The 20,885-nt window shown below is 41.6% G+C and overlaps 1 protein-coding gene across 3 annotated transcripts in view; it reads left to right on the top strand.

Annotated features, from left to right (window-relative positions):
* Positions 1–20,205, top strand: part of arfgap3 (ADP ribosylation factor GTPase activating protein 3) — a 52,298-nt gene extending 32,093 nt beyond the window's left edge. For all 3 annotated transcript variants that reach the window (XM_008111436.3, XM_008111435.3, XM_003221418.4), the window contains 7 exons: positions 3,051–3,176; positions 4,948–5,070; positions 6,796–6,933; positions 14,113–14,233; positions 15,553–15,643; positions 17,021–17,142; positions 18,337–20,205. In XM_008111436.3, coding sequence (XP_008109643.1) covers positions 3,051–3,176; positions 4,948–5,070; positions 6,796–6,933; positions 14,113–14,233; positions 15,553–15,643; positions 17,021–17,142; positions 18,337–18,354 — 739 coding nt within the window. In that variant the 3' untranslated portion in view covers positions 18,355–20,205. The remainder of the gene's footprint in view (positions 1–3,050; positions 3,177–4,947; positions 5,071–6,795; positions 6,934–14,112; positions 14,234–15,552; positions 15,644–17,020; positions 17,143–18,336) is intronic.
* The last annotated feature ends 680 nt before the right edge of the window (positions 20,206–20,885 follow it).

Below are 20,885 nucleotides of genomic sequence, written 5' to 3'. Positions count from 1 at the left end.
TTGCAAGGAGAACCTTCAGGGTGAAGGAGGCTCGCATTTTCAGGCCATCATCTTCTTTGTGTAAAGCATAATTGCGTAATGGTGTGCCAGTACTAACACACACTTCTCTTTACACATTGGCCTATGTAAAACATGATAACGTCTGAATATGTCTTGGGGTACTTATTTTGTAATATCATCGCCCCCAAGATGTTTCCAATTTATGGTTGACACTAAGACAGCTTTATCTTGCCAAGATTTATCCAGAGGGGAATTGCCTTTGCCTTCTTCTGAGGCTGAGAGACTTTACTTGCCCAAGGTCACCTATACAGTAGACACAATTTTGTTGATTTTATAAAAACTTGAAAGGAGTAGAGATGGTAAAAGAACCCAGTTAAACAGTTAAAATAGCTTCCACTGAATTTCAAATACTGTACTTAACCACAAGCAGTCAGCAAAATTTTGGGATGATCCTGCACTCAAATAATTATAGTACAGTCAGTTTGCTTGTACATTTCACATTGGTTTTTTTACACCATTCTTAGCTAGTTTTATGATTAAATCTCTGCTGTCACATTATAGGACTTTATTCCTGCTTACTATGTATTGTGCCTTTATGAATTATCTTTCTTAAATATAAGTTACATTTTGATTGAACAATTCTTCAAGATAGGTTATAAAAATATTGCAACTTGTTTGTAGAAACATACTATTCTGATATCTTCGATTTTGTTAATGCTGTCAGAGCGAGATAAAAGTAAGTGTGGTTCTTGTTTCATAATTGAAAAAAAATCATGATTGATTCAAAGCTTTGGCAAACATATTTGCACGGCTTCAAGACAGGAAATTTGCATTGCAAAACACTTTAAATGTGTTGCTATTTTTACACGTTCATTTGTCTTACCTGTGAGCACAACAGTTTCCATTCCTTTGTTTCCTTCTTCAAACGTTTATTATTTTCCGGACTGTATGCTTCATGAATCATCAGTTCTACCCCCCCAGGTCTTTATATATATATTAAAAATCATGCTAATTTTTATCATTGCAAGTTCTCCATTAAATATACCAATTAATTGAATGTAAGTGTAAAACTAGTTTACCGATTAGTGCTGGGATCAGCAACCTGTAGCTTTTCAATCATTTTTGAGCAACAGCTCCCATAATGTGTCATCATTGATTAATGTTGCAAAACGTCATGCAAATTGCAGCACAGCGGCATCTGAAAGGCCATACTTTGCCTATCTCTGATCTATGGAAATAAAATTGAATACAATACAACCTCTGCATCCATGGGACTGGAAACTGCAGTTTCATTTATTCATCTCTGATGAAATATGTCCTCTTCTAGACTCTCCAGCATTAAATGGTATTTTTCAACCAGAGGTTTTTTATTTCACTAAGGTTTCCCATTATCTGCAGTTTTACTTATCCATATGTAATATGGGGCCGTATGCCCCGCAGATACAGGTGTAGGACTGGAATCTTATTTTTATGTAAAAATGAAAATAAGATTGCAGTCCTACACCTTTATCTGCGGGGCATACAGTTTTTAATGAATACACATGCCTACAGCTATTCACTGATATGTGTGTGTCTATGTGTGTTTTAGATGTCCTGCCAGTCAGTCATATCATCATGGAACGGATGTGCAGGATGATGTTTTGGCATTATACTAGGGCATTTTGTACAAATGGATGAATATCCAAGGATATAAAAACAAGCAATTATTGACATGAAAATGAATCCGCCTGAAGTTTCATACTTCCCTCCAATCTTTTGATGTAGATATGAATCAGAGGCTTCTTGATTGTTTCTCCTTCTGTTAAACTACCTGAATTGTTGAAGGATCAAGCAACTTTTCATATGACTTGAAAGTGGTGGAAGATTGGTGCAGACACTGGCAAGGATGGACTTTTGCATGAAATGGGGTGTCTTTCTCTCACATAACTGCACTTTTGGATCCAATCCTTTGGCCCAGTTACACCACAACTATAAAACAATATGTTGTTATGTCTTCTTTTTCACTAGCACAACTCTTGAGTAGATAGGAAATTGCTGATCTTGGTGTCAATTAATGTAATGTTGTATCTAGATGGTAAACTGCACGAAAGTTAATCCTGGTTAGTTGAAACAAGTCAGCTTTATGAACTATGTTTTCAAGTTGCCCTGCTTCTACTAATCATAGTTAAGATTAGCAACAGTATGGTCAGGTATGGGCGTAATATTTGACTGCTAATATTTGTAAAATGGAATTAAAGAATATAAACAAGGAGAACAGCATTTGGAGTTCTTAAAATTGGAGGCGGTATGTACAATAGGGAATAGATAGTAAATGATGCCGTTACGGTTTCCTATCTATCCAAGTTTGCATGTATCTATGTTAGTTGTATCAATCAGCTTAACACTCTCTAGGGGTGATGAGAGTTGTGTTCAAACATCTTTGAGAGATTAAAGGTTGGGAAAGGTTTTATAAGGCTGTCTTTCAAGATTCCCATGGGGGACCCCAGGGAAAACCACTCTTCTGACCTGTATGTACATACAGCATACTTCTGACTGCTAGGCAGTCTAAGACTCAAGGGTATCTTCCTCTTCCAGTGCAAAGATATTTTTCTCTCCTATTTCCTTCATTTCCAGTCATTAATACATTTAGGCTTCACTTTTCTTCCATTTTAAGATAAACAATTTTATCTCCAAATCATCTCTTAGTATCATGCAGTAGCTTCTTCCTGCTCCCCCATTCAACTCGATAGGAATTCTCCTGTATACTTGTCTTCCCAATTATATCACAAGTCATTTCATCATATGCATTTGTGGGAAAAATTTATTTTCTCTACCTCCCCTTTTCTGTATCTGGTTACTATGGCTGGATCTACACTGCTGTATAATGCAGTTTCTTAACTGCACTAAACTGAATTATATGAGTCTACTTTGCCATATAATCGAATTCAGTGCAGTTAATCTGCATTCTGAAGCTGCATTACATGGCAGAGTAGATCGAACCTATGCCTGCTGGATCAGGGAGAAGTAGTTATGTTTTAATTGACTTATACAGACTGCGCTTCTCCTTTTAGAGTATCCTCTTTACGTCTGGCCTACAAAGATCTTGAAATTAACATGAAAGAAGAAAAATTAAATGTGGCTGGAAAAAAGAAAACAGAAGTAGATAGACTCGGCATGGGATTTAGTGGCAATAGGAGGTAAGTGTAATTATTTAGTTTGTGTTACAAATGCTAAACATGTTTGTCTAATACACTCTATGATGTAAGATAGAGATGTCATAAAAAGTAAAATTTCTAGAAAGTTTCAAGCCATGAAGCAGGGCAGGGAGGACCTGGTTTGTGGGGGAGAAATGACGATAAATGCATTATTAGCCTCCTATCCAGACTGGAAATTGCTTCCTTTATTGGTAGAAATTAAGCTATAATGTTTTTGAACTCTAAGGAGCCTCCTCACTATAAGAAACCTCCTAGATTTTGTTAATTTATGAAGAACAGCCAAAAAACCCTAAATGAATTGGAAAAAACCTATCAATAATAGTAAAATAAATGTGTCCCTAATATTTCATAGTGTCAAGGAGACATAATCATTTTTTGAAAAAAACCCGAGAAGAAAAAGAAACAAAGATCAGAAATTATAGTTATGTGAGATATTTGACAGGTGTATGATAATGTCTACCTGCTACATAGTTTTAATAAATAATGGGAGAGTAAATACATAACAATTTTGTCTTAATTGTGTTATTCATCATTTTTGAGAAAAGACTTAAAACAAATAACTACTTAATCTAGCAAACGAGTTAGGTGTGCCCTATCCCGGGTACTGTAAGCGTATAAGGATCATGAAAATATTTTACTCTGAATATTTATAAACTGTCATCCCATACAATAAAAATTCAGAACAGTGTGCAAGAAATAAAATGATTATACATCCTTAAAGTTTAATACAGATAATAAAATTATAATTATAATATAATATAATTATATTTAAATAATTCAAAATGATTTAAACACAGTGGATCTTAAGAATACGCAATCCAGAACTATGTATGTCTTTTTAAGCTGTTTTCCATTTGATATGCAATAAATTAGATATGGCTTGGTATTTTAGGTAAGTATCATGCAAGTGTACTATAAACTCGCTTAAGTCAAAACAGAAATGGCAATTACTATAGTCTGAGGTCAATTGAGTAAAGGAAAATGTATCTGAAAAGGCATGAATGGTGATGGGAATAAAACTGACAGGTTTTTAGTCTGAGAGGGATTGCCACATGGAATTTGGCAGCAAATCCCATAGCCTAGAAACGCTTTTGAAAAGACTAACAGATTTATTGCAGTGTAAACATTTGTGTGAATAAGGAGTTTTGTCAGATGCATAAAACTTTAGTCCACAGAGCATGTGCATTTAGTCAAGGGCCCTCTAGTCTGTCAAATGTGTGCTTCAGTTTATTAGGTAATTGTATATTGCATATTTTCTGGTAGCCAAGCACAGCTATCAGAAAATGTGGAATATGGCTTAAAATCAAATATCATAACCTGTATCTGAAACATGATTCATTTTGTTAAGCTTCCTTCTTTCCTTGAGCTGTAGCTTTTAATTGTTTGATGTATCATATTCTCAGGAATACAGTTTTGTTGCTGCGAGAATGAAAATAGCAAAATCTTGGAAAGAGGAAAAAGACTTTGCTAGGAAATTGTGGCTTGGATTTGGATATTTGGAATGTAAGATGCAAGGGAAATTTATTAATGCAAAGATAAGGGTAGGGTTTTTTGAGATATTAGCCAGAAGTCATGGGTGGTAGTTTATGGGTGGGGGTAGAGAGCACGGGGTTTGGGGGAATTGCATACTTGTATTAAGTGTATTTGATTATCTTTAATTATTTTTATTTTACTTTCTGTATGTCATTAACACAGTTAATAAAACATTTTCAAAATGTTGCTAATGTGTTTTTATATCACTGTTTCCTTCCAGTGGCATTTCCCATTCAGTAACTTCAGATATGCAGATCATAGAACAAGAAACACCTATAACTGCAAAATCTCGGAAGAAGTATAATGATGACGACGACTCATATTTTTCTTCTTCTAGTTCAAGGTGATGAGCTATTCCTTTGATGATGGCAATATATATGTGTGTGTGTGTGTGTATGTATGTATATGTATTAAAGAATACGGAGCACCCAGTGGCGCAGTGTGCTAAAGCGCTGAGCTGCTGAACTTGCAGACTGAAAGGTCGCAGGTTCGAATCCGGGGAGCGGAGTAAGTTCCCGCTGTTAGCTGCAGGTTCTGCCAACCTTGCAGTTCGAAAACATGCAAATGTGAGTAGATCAATAGGTACCTCTCCGGCAGGAAGGTAATGGCGCTCCATGCAGGCATGCTGGCCACATGACCTTGGAGGTGTCTACGGACAATGCCGGCTCTTTGGCTTAGAAATGGAGATGAGCACCAACCCCCAGAGTCGGACACGCCTAGACTTAATGTCTGGGGAAACCTTTACCTTTACATTTACTATTAAAGAATACAGGTTATGCACTAATTAAAGATTACATATTGAATATGTTTCACATTTTAAATTTTAATAAAGCAACTTACCTATGATTTAGAAGATGAGGACAGTGTAGTTATGATAGTAAATGGGGCTCAGTATTGAAAATAAGAATATGGGGAATGATAACTGCTTCCCCTTTGTCTTACTATTTTGTAATCATTACCTTGATCAGCTAGCTGAGTGTTACTTGTATCTAGAGGTAATCTTCAAACAGTTTATAATTTCTGAAGACATTGGCTTGATTCCAAAAGACTACAGGTAGAATTCCACTCACTTTCTGGATCTTTGCCATATGTTGCATATCCTGAAAATCTGCTTCTTAAGAATTACGCAATGTGTTTTTGAGGCTTACGGCAAGCATTGTGACTTTAGTGAGGAAAGATTGATACTTAGAGGTTCTTTTTTAAAAGCATTTACTTATTCGGTGGGGTGTTGTGTGGTTTCTGAGCTGTATGCTGGTGTTCAAGCAGCACTTTTCCCAATTTCTCCTCTTTAATACAGTATTTTTTATCTACCTCATTAGATTTTAAGCATCCGCTCTTTGCACCTACTGCCCAGCCTTTTACTATTTTAATCTGCTCTACTGTTTTTACTTGGTGGTTTATTCACCATTATATTGTTAAAATGTTTAGTTTGATTTATGCAGTGTTTAAATGTCAATGATGTTTGTTTTATTATGAATGTATTTTATTTTGTTCAATGTGGAATTTTGGGCTTGGCCCCATGTTAGCCGCCCCAAGTCCCTGTGGGGAGATGGAGGCGGGGTATAAAAATTAAGTTATTATTATTATATAATGAAAAAGTAGCCCTCTGTCAGTATCTGTTTATTGTTACGGGGCTGAAACGAAAGGAAACGAAAGCAAGCACAATGATTGTGCAGCTTTTATTTTTGTGTTGCCTCTATTTTCCTACAAAAATGTCGTCATTTGTTCTGTGTAAATGAATGGTCGAAACAAAACAATAGCACGAAGGAAACGAAGGAAAATTTTTCATGTACACCTCTACTTTATATCTCCTATTCTTTCTCACTATATTATATATCCAGGTAATATTATGCTCCCTTTATTTAGAAAAGATGAATAAAATCATGATTTTTAAAATTCCTTAGAAGGGAAAACATGTACTCTGGTAAACAGTGCTGTTCAATAGAACTAGACCCAATGATCACAAGCTCATCAGGTTTTTCAGCTCTCTGTGTATTCTTGCCACACACAGAGCTTAGGGGCACATCTAGAACAGCAGTTTTTTTTAATGATTTCTTTCAATACACAGATACTTTGATGCACCTGAGTTGAGAAGCAGCACTCTTTCTAAATGGGATGACAATTCTGATTCCTTCTGGAAGAAAGAGAGCGTCAGCAGAGATGTGGAAACGATCCTGACTTCAAAACCTATGAGCTATTCAGATAGGTACCTGAAGAACATTTCTTTGCAAATCACTAAGCTTCACTTGTATAGCTAGTTCTTCCAGTTTAAAAAAATGTATTACTTTGTTCATTAAGCCAGCAATATTCAGTTATCACTTCCGAAAACCAGTGTACTGAACATGTGTGATTTTATCTGAGGTTAACATTGTGAGTGTAGTTAAATATTGATTATTTAATGGTATTACTGCATTTATGCCTCACTGCTTCCACTTTGTGTTACGGTCCATCTAGAGCAGTGGTTCTCAAAGTACTGCGAAGCATACTGAGGGGCTCTCCAGTTCTCTGTTCCTCTCCCCTCTCCCTTCAAGCTTTCCCTCCTCTTTCCTGCTTCTCCCTCCTCCCCCCGCCTCCCTCACCACCAAATCCCCTGCCTCCCTCACCCCTAAAAGCCTTTTTTCCTTGCCTTCCTCACCAGCCAGATCCTTTCCCCCTTGCCTTGCTTGCTTCCAAAACCCTATTTCCCTGTTCAGTGATGCTTTGATTGTGCTTTTCCTGCATGACAGAAGGGAGTTGAACTGGATGGCCCCTGGGGTCGCTATTATTATTATTGTCATCATCATCATCATCATCATTATTACTACAAAAGCTGAATGGTCATCTGTTTGGGGTGGTTTAATTGTACTTTTCCTGCATGGCAAAAGGGGTTGGACTGGATGGCCCCTGGGGTCTTCCACTAAAATACTGTCAAGTTTATGTTGGTCAAAAAATTTGCATGCCTGATATATACATTATATATAATATTTTTTCTTCGTGTACTCTGTGAATGCACACTAATGGAGAAGGCTGCGCCTGCGCAGGCTCCAACGGATACTCTTCCAAGCTAAAGTTTGAAATTTGGCGGTAACCCCGCCCCTCTTCCCGGAGGGTATAAAGGGCGCCCTCCGCGCCCGCTCTCCAGTTCCTTTTTTTCCGCCGCAAAGCTCACTTCGGACTCTTCGTTCTTATGTCAACCACGCGTTTTAAACGGTGCACTCAGTGTGCCGCTAAGATTCCAGATTCCGACGGCCACGCTAAGTGCCTTTTCTGCCTTGGCGAAAGCCACGTCGTCGGTACCTGCCGTTTTTGCCTGGCCTTTACAGCTCAGGCCAGAAGAAATAGAGCTGCGAGACTCCGTGCAGCTCTTTACGAAAAAACTCTTGCTCCTGAGGCTTCCACTTCCACCTCAGCCTCGATGGCGTCCAGGCCTGCTCCGTCGGTATCATCTAAAACCTCGAAAACCTCGAGACCGCGACCGACCAAACCGCCCTGCACGGTGACCACCGCTACGGTATCCACCCGGTCGGGCAAGATGGGCCCTTCATCAACTTCGAGTTCGGTGGCTTCGGCCATTTCCACTCGATCCCGCCTGGCTTCGCCGCCATCTTCTTCTGCCATGAAGATTGCCTTCAAGAGGGCTCAGGAGGAATCCAGACGGGCTCAATCTGACTCGGCAGCTGTGTGCCCGATTCCCCCGACGCCGGGAAAATCGCTGAGGGTCGCGTCGAAACAACCCCCAGCAAAGAAACGAATGATCCAGAGGTCGTCCTCCTCAGCGTCTTCGAAGAAGGACGTCCCCTCCTCTGGGCCTTCCTCTAGGAGATCCTCTCCTATACAACCAGCACAACGCCTCCGCTCCTCTTCCTCTCCTCATGGTCAGTCCTCGGATGTGGACGCTCAAGCCTCCCCCGACCGGTCGGTCAGGACAGTTATTAAGGCTCCCCAGCCGGCACCATCTCGTCTTCCGGCTCGACAAGAGCTCTTTCCCCCGGCTCAAACACCTGAGAGGGGTAGACAGACGATGCGCTTAGCCCGCGCCGCCCAGGCCTCCGCGTCCAAGGGCGTTCCTCCACAGCCGGCTCTCCCTGCTCCTGAGGTTATACCCCATCAGGACTCTGTGCTTGTTTCTCCTCCCCGGTCCCCTCAAGGGCCCGAGGAGGATGACCCCGATATCGAACGCCCCGAGTCGATACTCTCCGCCTCCGTTGTTTCTCTCGGTCTCGACCTCTCCCCGCCTCACGACGCCTACGAGGTCGACCCACCTTCCCCGACGGATAATATTCGGGCTTTCTCCGACCAGATGGTCAGAATGGCAGACGCTCTGGGGATGGAAATTAAACAAACTTCAAAGGCTGTTACCGACCCCGTTTTCAAGAGGGTTCAAGCCCAAGCCCCGCCAGCCACCTTGCTGCCTTTTCTTCCATACCTCCTGGATGTCATCCAGGCATCTTGGAAGACTCCATCTTCGATACCTCCAACCTCTAAGAAAATAGAGGCCTGGTACCGAACCGATGACGAAGCCTTGGAATGGCTCAAGCATCACCCTGACCCAAACTCCATGGTGGTAAAGGCCTCCCAATCGTCGGGTCGACACTACAACTCCCCTGCCAACAGAGAGGGCAAACGCTTCGATGCGGTAGGCCGCAAGCTGTACTCCGGTGCTCTCCTCCTTTGCCGCATGGCAAACTACGGGGCCTGCATGGGCGCTTATCAACAGATCCTCTGGGAGAAAGCCCAACCTTTCTTCGCCAAGCTTTCTGACGAAGACCGGTCAGTCCTTTCGACCCTCCAACAGGAGGCGGACTCTCTCGCACACCACCAAATTCAAATGGCTAAGCATACCGGTGATACCGCCGGAAAAATGATTGCCCACGCGGTCGCGATCAGACGGCATGCATGGCTTCGGTCCTCAGGACTCTCTTCTTCCTCTCGACAAGTGATCGAAGACCTTCCTTTCGACACCCAGGGCCTTTTCAATTCTGGCACTGATGACAAACTTAAGTCCAATCACGACTTCAAGATTCTCGCAACAAAGTGCGGGACCGATCAACCTCAGGCTCAGCGGACCCGATGGTTCCCGCAACGGTACCGTCGCTACCCTCAGCCTTTTCGTCACCAGCCGTTTCGACGCTCGTCGAGCTCGAGTCACCACAGTCATCAGCAACAACCTCGCCGCCAGCACCAGGTCCCGAAAGGTCGGGGCAAAGGTCCTGCAGCTATGCCACAACCCCAACGTCGGGCCTGACGCCCACTCTCTCGGGGATCTTTCTATCTCCACTACTACTGCCACTACCATGCCGTTCCTAGGCCCCGACCAGATCCTTCCTCTCTGTTCTTTTCTCGACCGCCTAGCTCCTTTCTACCGCGAATGGGAGTCTATCACCTCAGATGCCTGGGTTCTTCGCATTGTCAGAGACGGCTATGCCTTGGAATTCGAAACCTTGCCACCCACGGGTCACATCCTCCACACCGACCCTTCACCGGAAATATGCGCCGAGGTCGACTCCCTTCTGGCGAAGGGCGCAATCCAGCCTTCTCCTTCCGAGCAGGACACTCGAGGTTTCTTCTCGAGATACTTTACGGTTCCCAAGCGGGGCGGAGGTCTTCGGCCTATCCTCGACCTACGGGCTCTAAACCTCTTCATTCTGCCTTCAAAATTTCGAATGGTTTCAGTGGCCTCCATCCTCCCGATGCTCCGACACGGAGACTACTTCGCCTCTATAGACTTACGCGACGCGTATTTCCACGTCTCGGTGCGTCGATCCCACAGACGCTTCCTTTCCTTCAAGCTCCTGGGACACTCTTACCAGTTCACAGTTCTCCCTTTCGGCCTCGTCACGGCCCCAAGGGTCTTTACAAAGGTGGTCGCCGTGGTGGCAGCGCACCTCAGGAAACAGGGCATTATGGTCTTTCCTTATCTGGACGATTGGATGATTGTCGCGTCCGACCCCTCATCCCTTCAAAACCATGTCTCACAGACTCTTTCTCTCCTGCAACGGCTGGGCCTTCAGTTGAATGTCTCAAAGTCTCAACTCCTCCCAACCACAGAGATCCGTTTTATTGGAGCTCTCTTCAACTCCATCACGGAAACCGCCTCCCTACCGAAGGACAGGTTCCTAGCCCTTCAACAGCACCTTTCTCTCCTCCTCCGCAACCGCAGGATCCGAGCCCACACGGTCCAAGTTCTTCTGGGTCACATGGCCTCCACGGTCATGGTTACCCCTTTCGCCAGATTACGTCTCAGACCTCTCCAAAGATGGTTTATAGACTCTTTCAAACCCCATCGGCATCCGAGCTCGATGTTTCTCACGATACCGAACCACGTTCGCCTCTCCCTTCGTTGGTGGCAGGACCCAGCGAACGTTTGTGTGGGACTTCCCTTCCATCCCTCCCTACCGTCAGTCACCATCACGACCGATGCCTCCAATTTTGCGTGGGGAGCCCACATGTCGTACCTCACCGTCAGGGACCTGTGGTCCACCCAAGAAAGGTCTCACCACATAAACTTTCTAGAACTACTATCAATCTTCAAAGCCCTCCGGGCGTTTGCTCGCTTTCTTCCCCACAAGTCTGTTCTAATCCAAACGGACAACGTAGTAGCCATGTACTACATCAACAAACAAGGGGGTACGGGCTCGAGAAAACTCATGGCTCTCTCGATGGTCATTTGGCTATGGTGCATAGCGAGACACATAACTCTGTCGGCAGTTCACCTTCCGGGGGCTCAAAACACTCTAGCAGACTCTCTAAGCAGAATAACGACCTCCCCCCACGAGTGGCGTCTCGATCCCGAGATCCTGAAATCCGTCTTCGACGATTGGGGCTGGCCAGCTCTGGACCTTTTTGCCTCCCCCTCGAACGCTCAACTTCCTCGCTTCGGAGCGAGACTACCTCCAAACTCGACTCCGGGCTGTCTCGGAGACGCGTTTCTCCTCGACTGGACTCTCGAACCCGTCTATCTTTTTCCTCCCTTCCCTCTCATCTCGAGAGTGATAGAGAGACTCTATCTAACACCGACATCGGCCATCCTGATCGCCCCTGCATGGCCACGCCAGCCGTGGTATCCCACGCTACTCCAGATGTGTGCGGATCCTCCCCGCACTCTCCCAACTCTCCCTCATCTACTATCTTCACAGAAGGGACAGGTCCTCCACCCCGACGTCCCGTCCCTACACCTGACTGCCTGGAGGATACTTCCTTAAATTCTCTCCACCCAGACCTGCAGGCGATCCTTCGCGCCGCTCACAAACCGGCCACATCGAAGGCCTATGCTTACAAGCTGGCAAAATTCCAAACTTTCCTTCGGGACCGACGCGTCGATCCCGCCTCTACTTCGATCCCGCTGGTCATGGACTTTCTACTTTCCCTTGCGGATCATCAACTTTCTCTGGCCTCGATAAAATCCTATCTCGCTGCTCTCTCCTGGCATTTCCAACGTCAGGGACAACCCTCTCTCTTTTCTAACAACCTCATTAAGACCTTCCTTCGAGGTTACAACAACTTGCATCCTCCAGTTCAACCTCCGACTCCCGGATGGAGCCTCGAACTCGTCCTTTCTCAACTAGCTTCAGCTCCCTTCGAACCTATGGCCTCTGCAGACCTTCACCTTCTCTCTTGGAAGACTGCCTTCCTCATCGCTATCACCTCTGCCCGCAGGCCTTCGGAACTGGCTGCTCTCCGGGTGGACGAACCCTATCTCCGTTTCCACCATGACAGGGCTGTCCTTCGCCCGGACATCACCTTCCTACCTAAGGTGGTCTCTGCTTTTCACCTGAACCAGGACATAATACTTCCTGCTTTCTTCCCCAATCCTTCTTCTTCTCTAGAACGGAAACTCCATCTCCTCGATGTCAGGAGAGCCCTCCTTTTCTACAAGGACAGGACTAAGGACATACGTAAGTCACCTAGACTCTTTGTGGCTTACGCTACCCATAAACTGGGCGAACCACTTTCTTCCCAAAGACTCTCACACTGGATTGCTCAGACCATCGAGCTCGCTTATCAGCTGGCCAAACGCCAACCCCCCTCTTCGATCCGCCCTAGATCTACAAGGGGCCTTTCCACCTCTACGGCCTTCCTGAGGGGCGTCCCTCTCGACTCCATCTGTCGAGCGGCTATCTGGTCCACTCCATCCACCTTTGTTTCACACTACAGGATGGACTCAAAGAACCTCAAGGACTCGGCTTTTGCCAGGTCCGTCCTTTCCTCCTGCCTTACCTAATGTTGTTGCCTTACTCAAACCCAGTTTTCGGGTTTATCCTTCTTACAGGCTGACCGTTGTCATCCACCCTGTTCGTAATCGATGTGCTCAGGGTTTCTTTAACATAGTGCTTGTGTACTATACTTACCCACTGCACTGAAATGTACTTTTTTGAATACTTCTCCCTCTGTTTTCAGAGAATGAGTTTATGCCTACCTCTGTATTTTCTTACAGACTATTGCCCACTTACAATGTTATGATTGTGTTCTGGATCCTAACAACAAGGATCGGTTTTTTTGCACTATATGCTATTGCATCGCTTCTTTGACCATTGCATTTGCCGGCTTTTGCACCTTGTGCTCAATAAATGTGTTGTTTGGACACTAGACTGGTTATCGGGTTTGCTATCCCACCTACCTACACCTCAGCTTGCTAGTCTCCATTAGTGTGCATTCACAGAGTACACGAAGAAAAAGGACAGGTTGCTTACCTGTAACCGTGTTTCTTCGAGTGTACTCTGTGAATTCACACAATCCCGCCCTTCCTTCCCCACATGCAAACCTCTCCCTTTCTCGCTGCCTTTGCGGCGTAGGAACTGGAGAGCGGGCGCGGAGGGCGCCCTTTATACCCTCCGGGAAGAGGGGCGGGGTTACCGCCAAATTTCAAACTTTAGCTTGGAAGAGTATCCGTTGGAGCCTGCGCAGGCGCAGCCTTCCCCATTAGTGTGAATTCACAGAGTACACTCGAAGAAACACGGTTACAGGTAAGCAACCTGTCCATATAGTGTAATATATAAACATGTTTTGGACAAGGACGTCTGATGTATATACCTAAGATTAAGGTACATTCAGTTACATGTTGGCCACCCTCGCTTTTTATTTCTGTACTTGCATATTTATAATTATTTTATGTCTCAGCATGGAGTGCTTGCCGTATATATGTTGTGCTCCACCCTAAGTCCCTTTATATTTCATATTCATAGACTTATCTAGATGCAGTTATTTATTTCTTTTTGAGTTTTTCCTGTGCACGTGGGTGTCATGCCTTTGTGCTGAATGAATGATTCTTGTTAAGTATGAAATCTCCCAAATCAATGGAAAAAATATTAAGTTGATATGAAATATATTAGAGTTTTTTAAAGGAAAGATAACATCGCTTTTTTTAAAACTGACTCCCAGATGTAATAATATGAAATAATATTCTTAGGCCCTCCTCTCGTCGGAAAACTGACTATGAACCTTCAAGCACAGATGAGGCACAAAAGAAATTTGGCAACGTTAAAGCTATTTCATCAGATATGTACTTTGGAAAGCAAGATCATGCTGATGTAAGTGGTTTTTTAAAAAAACAACACACACACACCAATAGTGCTATAGATTTCTGCCATTAATAATACATTTAGGGACCCATCTGTCATTTTGTGATATTTCAGGATTTTTTATGTCATATAAAAAGATAGTTTTCTTGCAATAGCTGAGATGATAGCTGGATTAAGAAAGCTTCACTTGGAAAAAAATTAGTCCTTCTCCCTGTATTTATCCATCTGGGACCCAGGTTCGAAAAATGTAGTTCTTTGTCTGCCACCTTGATAACATTGAATTTGTTTACTCATACAAATTGTACTTGAGCTGATTTGCGTATGGAATGGGAACCAATGTGTTTGCTCTTTCCAGCAGTCTATGGACTTAACTGATCACATTATTTACATGGAAAAATAGGGTACTCATGAAATATGTTTTTGATGATATTGTGGGGTTTTTTTAATATTCTAAAGCAAGGTGGTGACTTCATAACTGTCCCTTTATCAGTTTGATTTCCATTCCAGATTTATCTTCCCTACCTGTTTGTCTGTTTGACATAGACACTCCCTTCATCAGTTTGATTGTTGCCCATACTGTTGTCCTATATTGGACTTTTAATGCCTTTGATGATTGTATTAATATTTTTGCTTCAAATTATGTTTATTTAAACTATGATCTGTTTAATTAGTTTTTAATGTGATGCTTGTCTTAACTGTTGATTTTATGATGTTATGCGATTTGCTGGGCTTGGCCCCATGTGAGCCGCTCCGAGTCCCCATTGGGGAGATGGAAGCGGCATATAAAAATAAAGTTAATAATAATAATAATACAGTAGAGTCTCACTTATCCAAGCTTCTGGATAATCCAAGCCATTTTTGTAGTCAATGTTTTCAATATATTATGATATTTTGGTGCTAAATTCGTAAATACAGTAATTACTTCATAGCATTACTGCGTATTGAACTACTTTTTCTGTCAAATTTGTTGTATGAAATGATGTTTTGGTGCTTAATTTGTAAAATCATAACCTAATTTGATGTTTAATAGGCTTTTCCTTAATCCCTCCTTATTATCCAACATATTCGCTTATCCAAGCTTCTGCCGGCCCGTTTAGTTTGGATAAGTGAGACTCTACTGTAATAATAATAATAATAATAATAATAATAATAATAATAATAATAATAATAATAATAATAATATGCCCTTTTCACATAGAGCCTGTAAGCAGTATTAATACTGGTTTAACCTTAATGTTGCATTTCATTGGAACAATGGAAATCATGTCACCAAAATCTTAATTTCAAATGCATTTTAGAAAAATATTAGAATTTTTTTTTTTTTGCAGTATGAAGCTAGAGTTCGTTTAGACAGGCTTTCTGGAAATTCTGCTATAAGTTCAGCTGATTTGTTTGAAGATCAGAAAACATCACCTTCAGGTATGGAAAAAATTAAGGAGTTTCTAGATGGTCTAAAATGATAGATAAGGTTCCACTGTATCTCCAACATTAATATTATGCCAACTTTGCTACTCTGCTGCTGCATACGCATGCCCATTGTGGAATACATCTCACCACGTTAAAACAGTCGATGTGGCTCTTAATGAGCCATGCCACATTTATCACAGCATGTCTACTCCCTATGCCATTGGAAAAATTACACTGTTTAGCTGATCTTGCACCACCTGACATCCCTTGGGAAAAAGCAGCCTATAATTAAAGAACCAAGACATTGACATCTCTGGCACATCCTCTGTTTGGATATTAGCCAGCAAGCCAACACCTTAAATCAAGAAATAGCTTCCTAGGATCTACAGAGGTACTCGCAGGAACATCTCAGCAAGCGAGGTTAAAATCTGGAACCTCAATCAATGGCTGATACCAGATGAGAAACTCCCCCTGGGCACACAAAAGACTTGGAAGGCGCTGAACAGACTGTTCTCTGGCACAACAAGATGCAGAGCTAACCTTAAGAAATGGGGCTACAAAGTGGAGTCCATGTGATGCGAGTATGAAGAAGAGCAAACTACAGACCACTGTAGTCTGAGCACTGCCACAATGGAGGACCTTCTTATAGCGACCCCAAGGCACTCGAAGTGGCCAGCTTATGGTCAAAAGAAATTTAGCATAATGCCAAGTTTTAACTTTGTTTGCGGTTTTTCTATACATTATAACTGTATTTTCAATTTGCTTCTGACACAATTAATAATTAAATCTGAGAACTCTTTATGTGGCAACACTGTGTTGCTTTATCTCTACTGCCACAGTAACTGGAAGATCAATCTCACTGGAATACTGACATGCAATCCAAAGCAAATCTTGCTTCAGTCCACTTTGTTCGTAATTTGCTTTTTGAAGGAGATGCTCTTAATAGCATCCTAATCGAAAGCTAAAATAAGAAGGCTATGCCTTCTCTGCAAAAAAGGAGGCAAATTAATATTTAAGCACTCTTTTCAAGTTGCTTTGTCTCTTTTTCCCTCTTTCCTGCCCTAGAGGCTTTAGAACATCTGGAATATGTGGTTGACCTAGCATTTGAAGCATACTGTAGATTAATTAAACTTCCAAATCAGATATTGAAATATGCAACAGTACAGAGCATAGTATATTTTGCACATGCCAGACTAAAAGCTAGCACTTTTTAAATAAGAGTCTCCCAACTTTGTAAGTCTACCAGAAACTGGCTGATGATTACTCTGTAGATGTTTCAAGTAAGTTTTGAAGCACGCTAGTGCAATCTATACTGAACTTAGGTCAGGAAACTCCTACATATTTTCCTATGTATCTTGGCATCTTTTTTTTTTTTTTTTGCTTCTTTAGGCAGTTACAATATTTCAAATGTCCTGCCCACTGCTCCTGATATGGCTCAGTTTAAAAAAGGAGTAAAATCAGTGGCTGGAAGGCTTTCGGTGCTGGCAAATGGAGTGATGACTTCTATCCAGGTTAGTAAACGTACACAAAAGCTACAACTTGAAGCTGCTTGGATTTATTTATTTATTTATTTCATCTTCCACAGAGAAAAGGCTCAAAACATTCTCCAACTCAGAAGCATGATCCTTATGTAGAATATGAAGGTTTAGTCCTGTGATGGTTTTTGTTACTGTGCTGGATGCCTTTAGCTGAGAAAATTGAATTCATCATCATCATCATCATTTAATTACTTATTAATTGCCCTCCATCCACAATGCTCTAGGCGATTTACAAGATAAAAAAGGATAAAAATACATACATACAAATATTGATTAAAAATATTAAAATAGATTAAAAGCTCTAGTAAAGAGCCATGTCTTGAGTGCTAGGGTAAAAGGCCCCAACTCATGCATGGCTCTCATATAGCGGCAAGGCATTCCATAAGGCAGGGGCAGAAACAGAAAAAGCTCTGCGCCTGGTCCTCTCCAAGTGCACTTCTCTAGGACCTGGTACATAGAGTAAGTCTCATTGGGATGGTCGTTGCGACTTCCGATGATGGGAGAAGGAGAGACGGTCCCTAAGATACGATGGGCCCTGGCCGTAAAGAGTTTTAAAAGTCAGGACTAGCATCTTATATAGACCACGGTAATCAGTTGGAAGCCAATGCAGATGCTGCATTGATAAATTAACTTGAGCATTGAGTTGAGCATACATAAAACTGGACATATTCTTAAGGTCCAGTTTCCATATTAGTTGTATGTTATAATAATTTGATTAGTAACACAATTTAAATACCACCTGATGAGTTTTTGATTAATGGTGGAGCAGCGTTGCATCTAGTCAGTCACAAACCAGATATCTCCAATGTTTGTGGGGAAGGTTTAGAATTTTGAAAATGTGATCTTGGATACCACCAAAATGGAGGGGAGTTACAATAATAGTTAGAGCCCCCCCCCCCCCCCAAAGTGAGTGAATGGAGCAATTGGGAGAGGAGGAAAATACTCTATTGAACTCAGTTTGGCATAGTAACTGTATTGGGATTCGCGCGAAGATATAGATTTTAATTTGTTCTAATTTTATTGTATTGCTTGTGTTTTGGGATGTTTGAAATATAATTCAGCATAGGTATGTTTTATTTTGTTTCAAGCAAGTTCTGACTACACAAATGTAGTGTTTTTCTTCCCCACTAGACATTTAACTCTTTTTTATTATTTCCCTCCCCCCAGGACCGTTATGGCTCTTAACTACTTTTATTCAACTGACTGGAGACACAGAAGACCTTTTTTCCAGACATACTTCAGCCAGTGGTCATACTGTTAATTTTATACAAAGGCTGCCTTAAGGCTGTAGAATATTTTATTCCAGTGATTTGGCACCTGTATTTTTACCATGTGTCTTTTCTGCTTCCTAGCATCTTTCATTTAATGTAGTTACTTGTTTTTACTTCTGCATTTTATTGTATGATGGCTGTATCTCCTGCTGTTCATGTCTAACATTATTATTCTATGAATGGTGTCTTGTCATTGGTATGGCTACTCTGGTTCTGGGACCAGACGAGAAATGCTGTTTTTTCTTATACAGGATGGTTGTCACATACCTATAAAGCCCTTTTTGTAAACTTTAGTTATATGATCTGAAAAGAAACCGGAGTATGTAAACTTTAGTCGTTTCCTGCAGAAAATGTTGCCAGCTTTTATCTCAAAATTGGGCCTGCCCATATGTTACTGGGAGTGGGTTTCAATCTTGTGCCATTTATTTACTATGGTTCCTGGGAAAGGCCTCCTTCATACTTAACACTGACCTGCCTACCTCAGAAATGGTCCAGAATGTTCACTTGTGCTCCAGAAAGGCTTCTGGGGTTGATGAGAAAGAAAATTATCCAAAAATTGGGGACAGAGTTTATGATGCTAAACAGCTTTAGGGATGCTCATCCTAGAGGACATCTTTTGGGTGGAATGGGAGTTTAAATAATGATATGTAGAGCTGTTCTGTAAAGATAATTTAATCAATTTGAGCTGCTTCTGATTTGGATACTAAGGGGACGTTCCAATTTGAGCATTATCTTCTTGGGCTAGTGAAGAAGTGGAGAGAATTTCAAGATCAGTAGATGCTCCTTCCTATATACTTGTTGCACAAGGATGAGAAGGGGTTGGGATGGAGGACCTACCAGTAAGTGCAAAAAAGAGATATGGCCCAACACAGAGTTGTGCATCTATTGAGTTTAGTGGGTAAAATATATTTAACTGAGTTTGTATCCATGATATATTGGTAATCAAAGGAAATACTGAGGTGAGAGTTAAACACTATATTCAGTATGAAAGTGCTATGGTCTTTAAAGCAATGGTTAAATGAAAGCAGTGATGTAATTTTTCCAAGAAAAAGTACAACTAATTTGTCATATGTTTAAAATCTTATTTTTGTTTTTTGACATCTATTTATTCATAACTATTTTCTTCTGAATTGCAATTAGATGCTTTAAATGCCTTTAAACAATCAATAGGGTGAATGATATCAAATATATAGGTAAGGGAGGAGGGATAGAAAATAGAATATGGTAAATGAAGGACTAAACAAGAATAATAGAGTGTTTAAATGCTGTAAGAATTCTAGTACTATCTTATGGATTTAAAAAGAAGTCCTAAATATGTACATAAAAAGGATATAGTGGCTGTGTTTTAGACAGCCTAGAACTGTAATTGTTCAGAATAAACTAAATCTAAACGGTTATTTGAAAGATTGCCTGAAAAGCTTTACCACCTCTGTGTCTGCTTCTGGAAGAGCTGTCATTTCCACTCAATAACATTTAAAATAAATTCTAATTTTAAATGTCAAATTACCTCCAATATTTTTAACAGCAATTTGACATTATTAACACATTTGGGGGGGAGGGTTCATATTTTGCCAGCAAAGATCCATTGACCAATGGGCATGACTTTAGTGTAAATCCAGTAAAAGAGCCGGCTTTAAAAAAGAAAAAAAACTACCAAGGAACGCATCTTGATCTCATCAAATTTGATAGGTTGTATTGGTTTTAAGTCCTGTTCTAGAAAGTGGTGTAGTTAAATGGTGTTCCTTGTATAAAATGACAAAATCAAGGTATTCTTTTGTAATTCCTTTTTTTAATATTTTCACGCTGTGACTGGTTGAATCTGTGGAGATAATCCATCTCTGCCTTTTCTTTTTGGGTGTGGCAAGAGAAGTAGGGTTGGCTCATAGCTTTAATGAACAAAGAAACTGCAGACTAATAGTCGGCACCTTCTAAACCTTATGTGAATCTGAACATAGAAGTGTTTGTATAGGAAAGCTGAAATTGTAAATTGGGAGTGGTTGGAAGGGGAAGTCCATTGTCACATACAAAACACGCCTCCTTTGAAAACTGCAAATTGGTGTTTTGCTTAAAGAGAGATTAGCTATAGAACATTTCCTTAGATTTACATTGATCCCCATTGCAGTACACCAAAATACCTGAGAGTTATTCTGAACCGTGCTCTGACTTATAAGAAGCACTGCTTGAATATCAAGCAAAAAGTGGGTGCTAGAAATAATATATGAAAGCTGACTGGCACAACCTGGGGATCACAACCAGACACAGTGAAGACATCTGCCCTTGCACTTTGCTACTCTGCTGCTGAATACGCATGCCCAATGTGGAATACATCTCGGCACATTAAAACTGTGAATGTGACCTTTAAAGAGATGTGCCGCATTGTCACAGGATTTCTGTGCCCTACACCACTGGAGAAATTATACTGTTTAGCCGGTATTGCACCACCTG

This window comes from Anolis carolinensis, chromosome 5 (assembly GCF_035594765.1).
Source record: "Anolis carolinensis isolate JA03-04 chromosome 5, rAnoCar3.1.pri, whole genome shotgun sequence".
Taxonomy (NCBI): Eukaryota; Metazoa; Chordata; class Lepidosauria; order Squamata; family Dactyloidae; genus Anolis; species Anolis carolinensis.
This window is presented reverse-complemented; position numbering and strand designations above follow the sequence as displayed.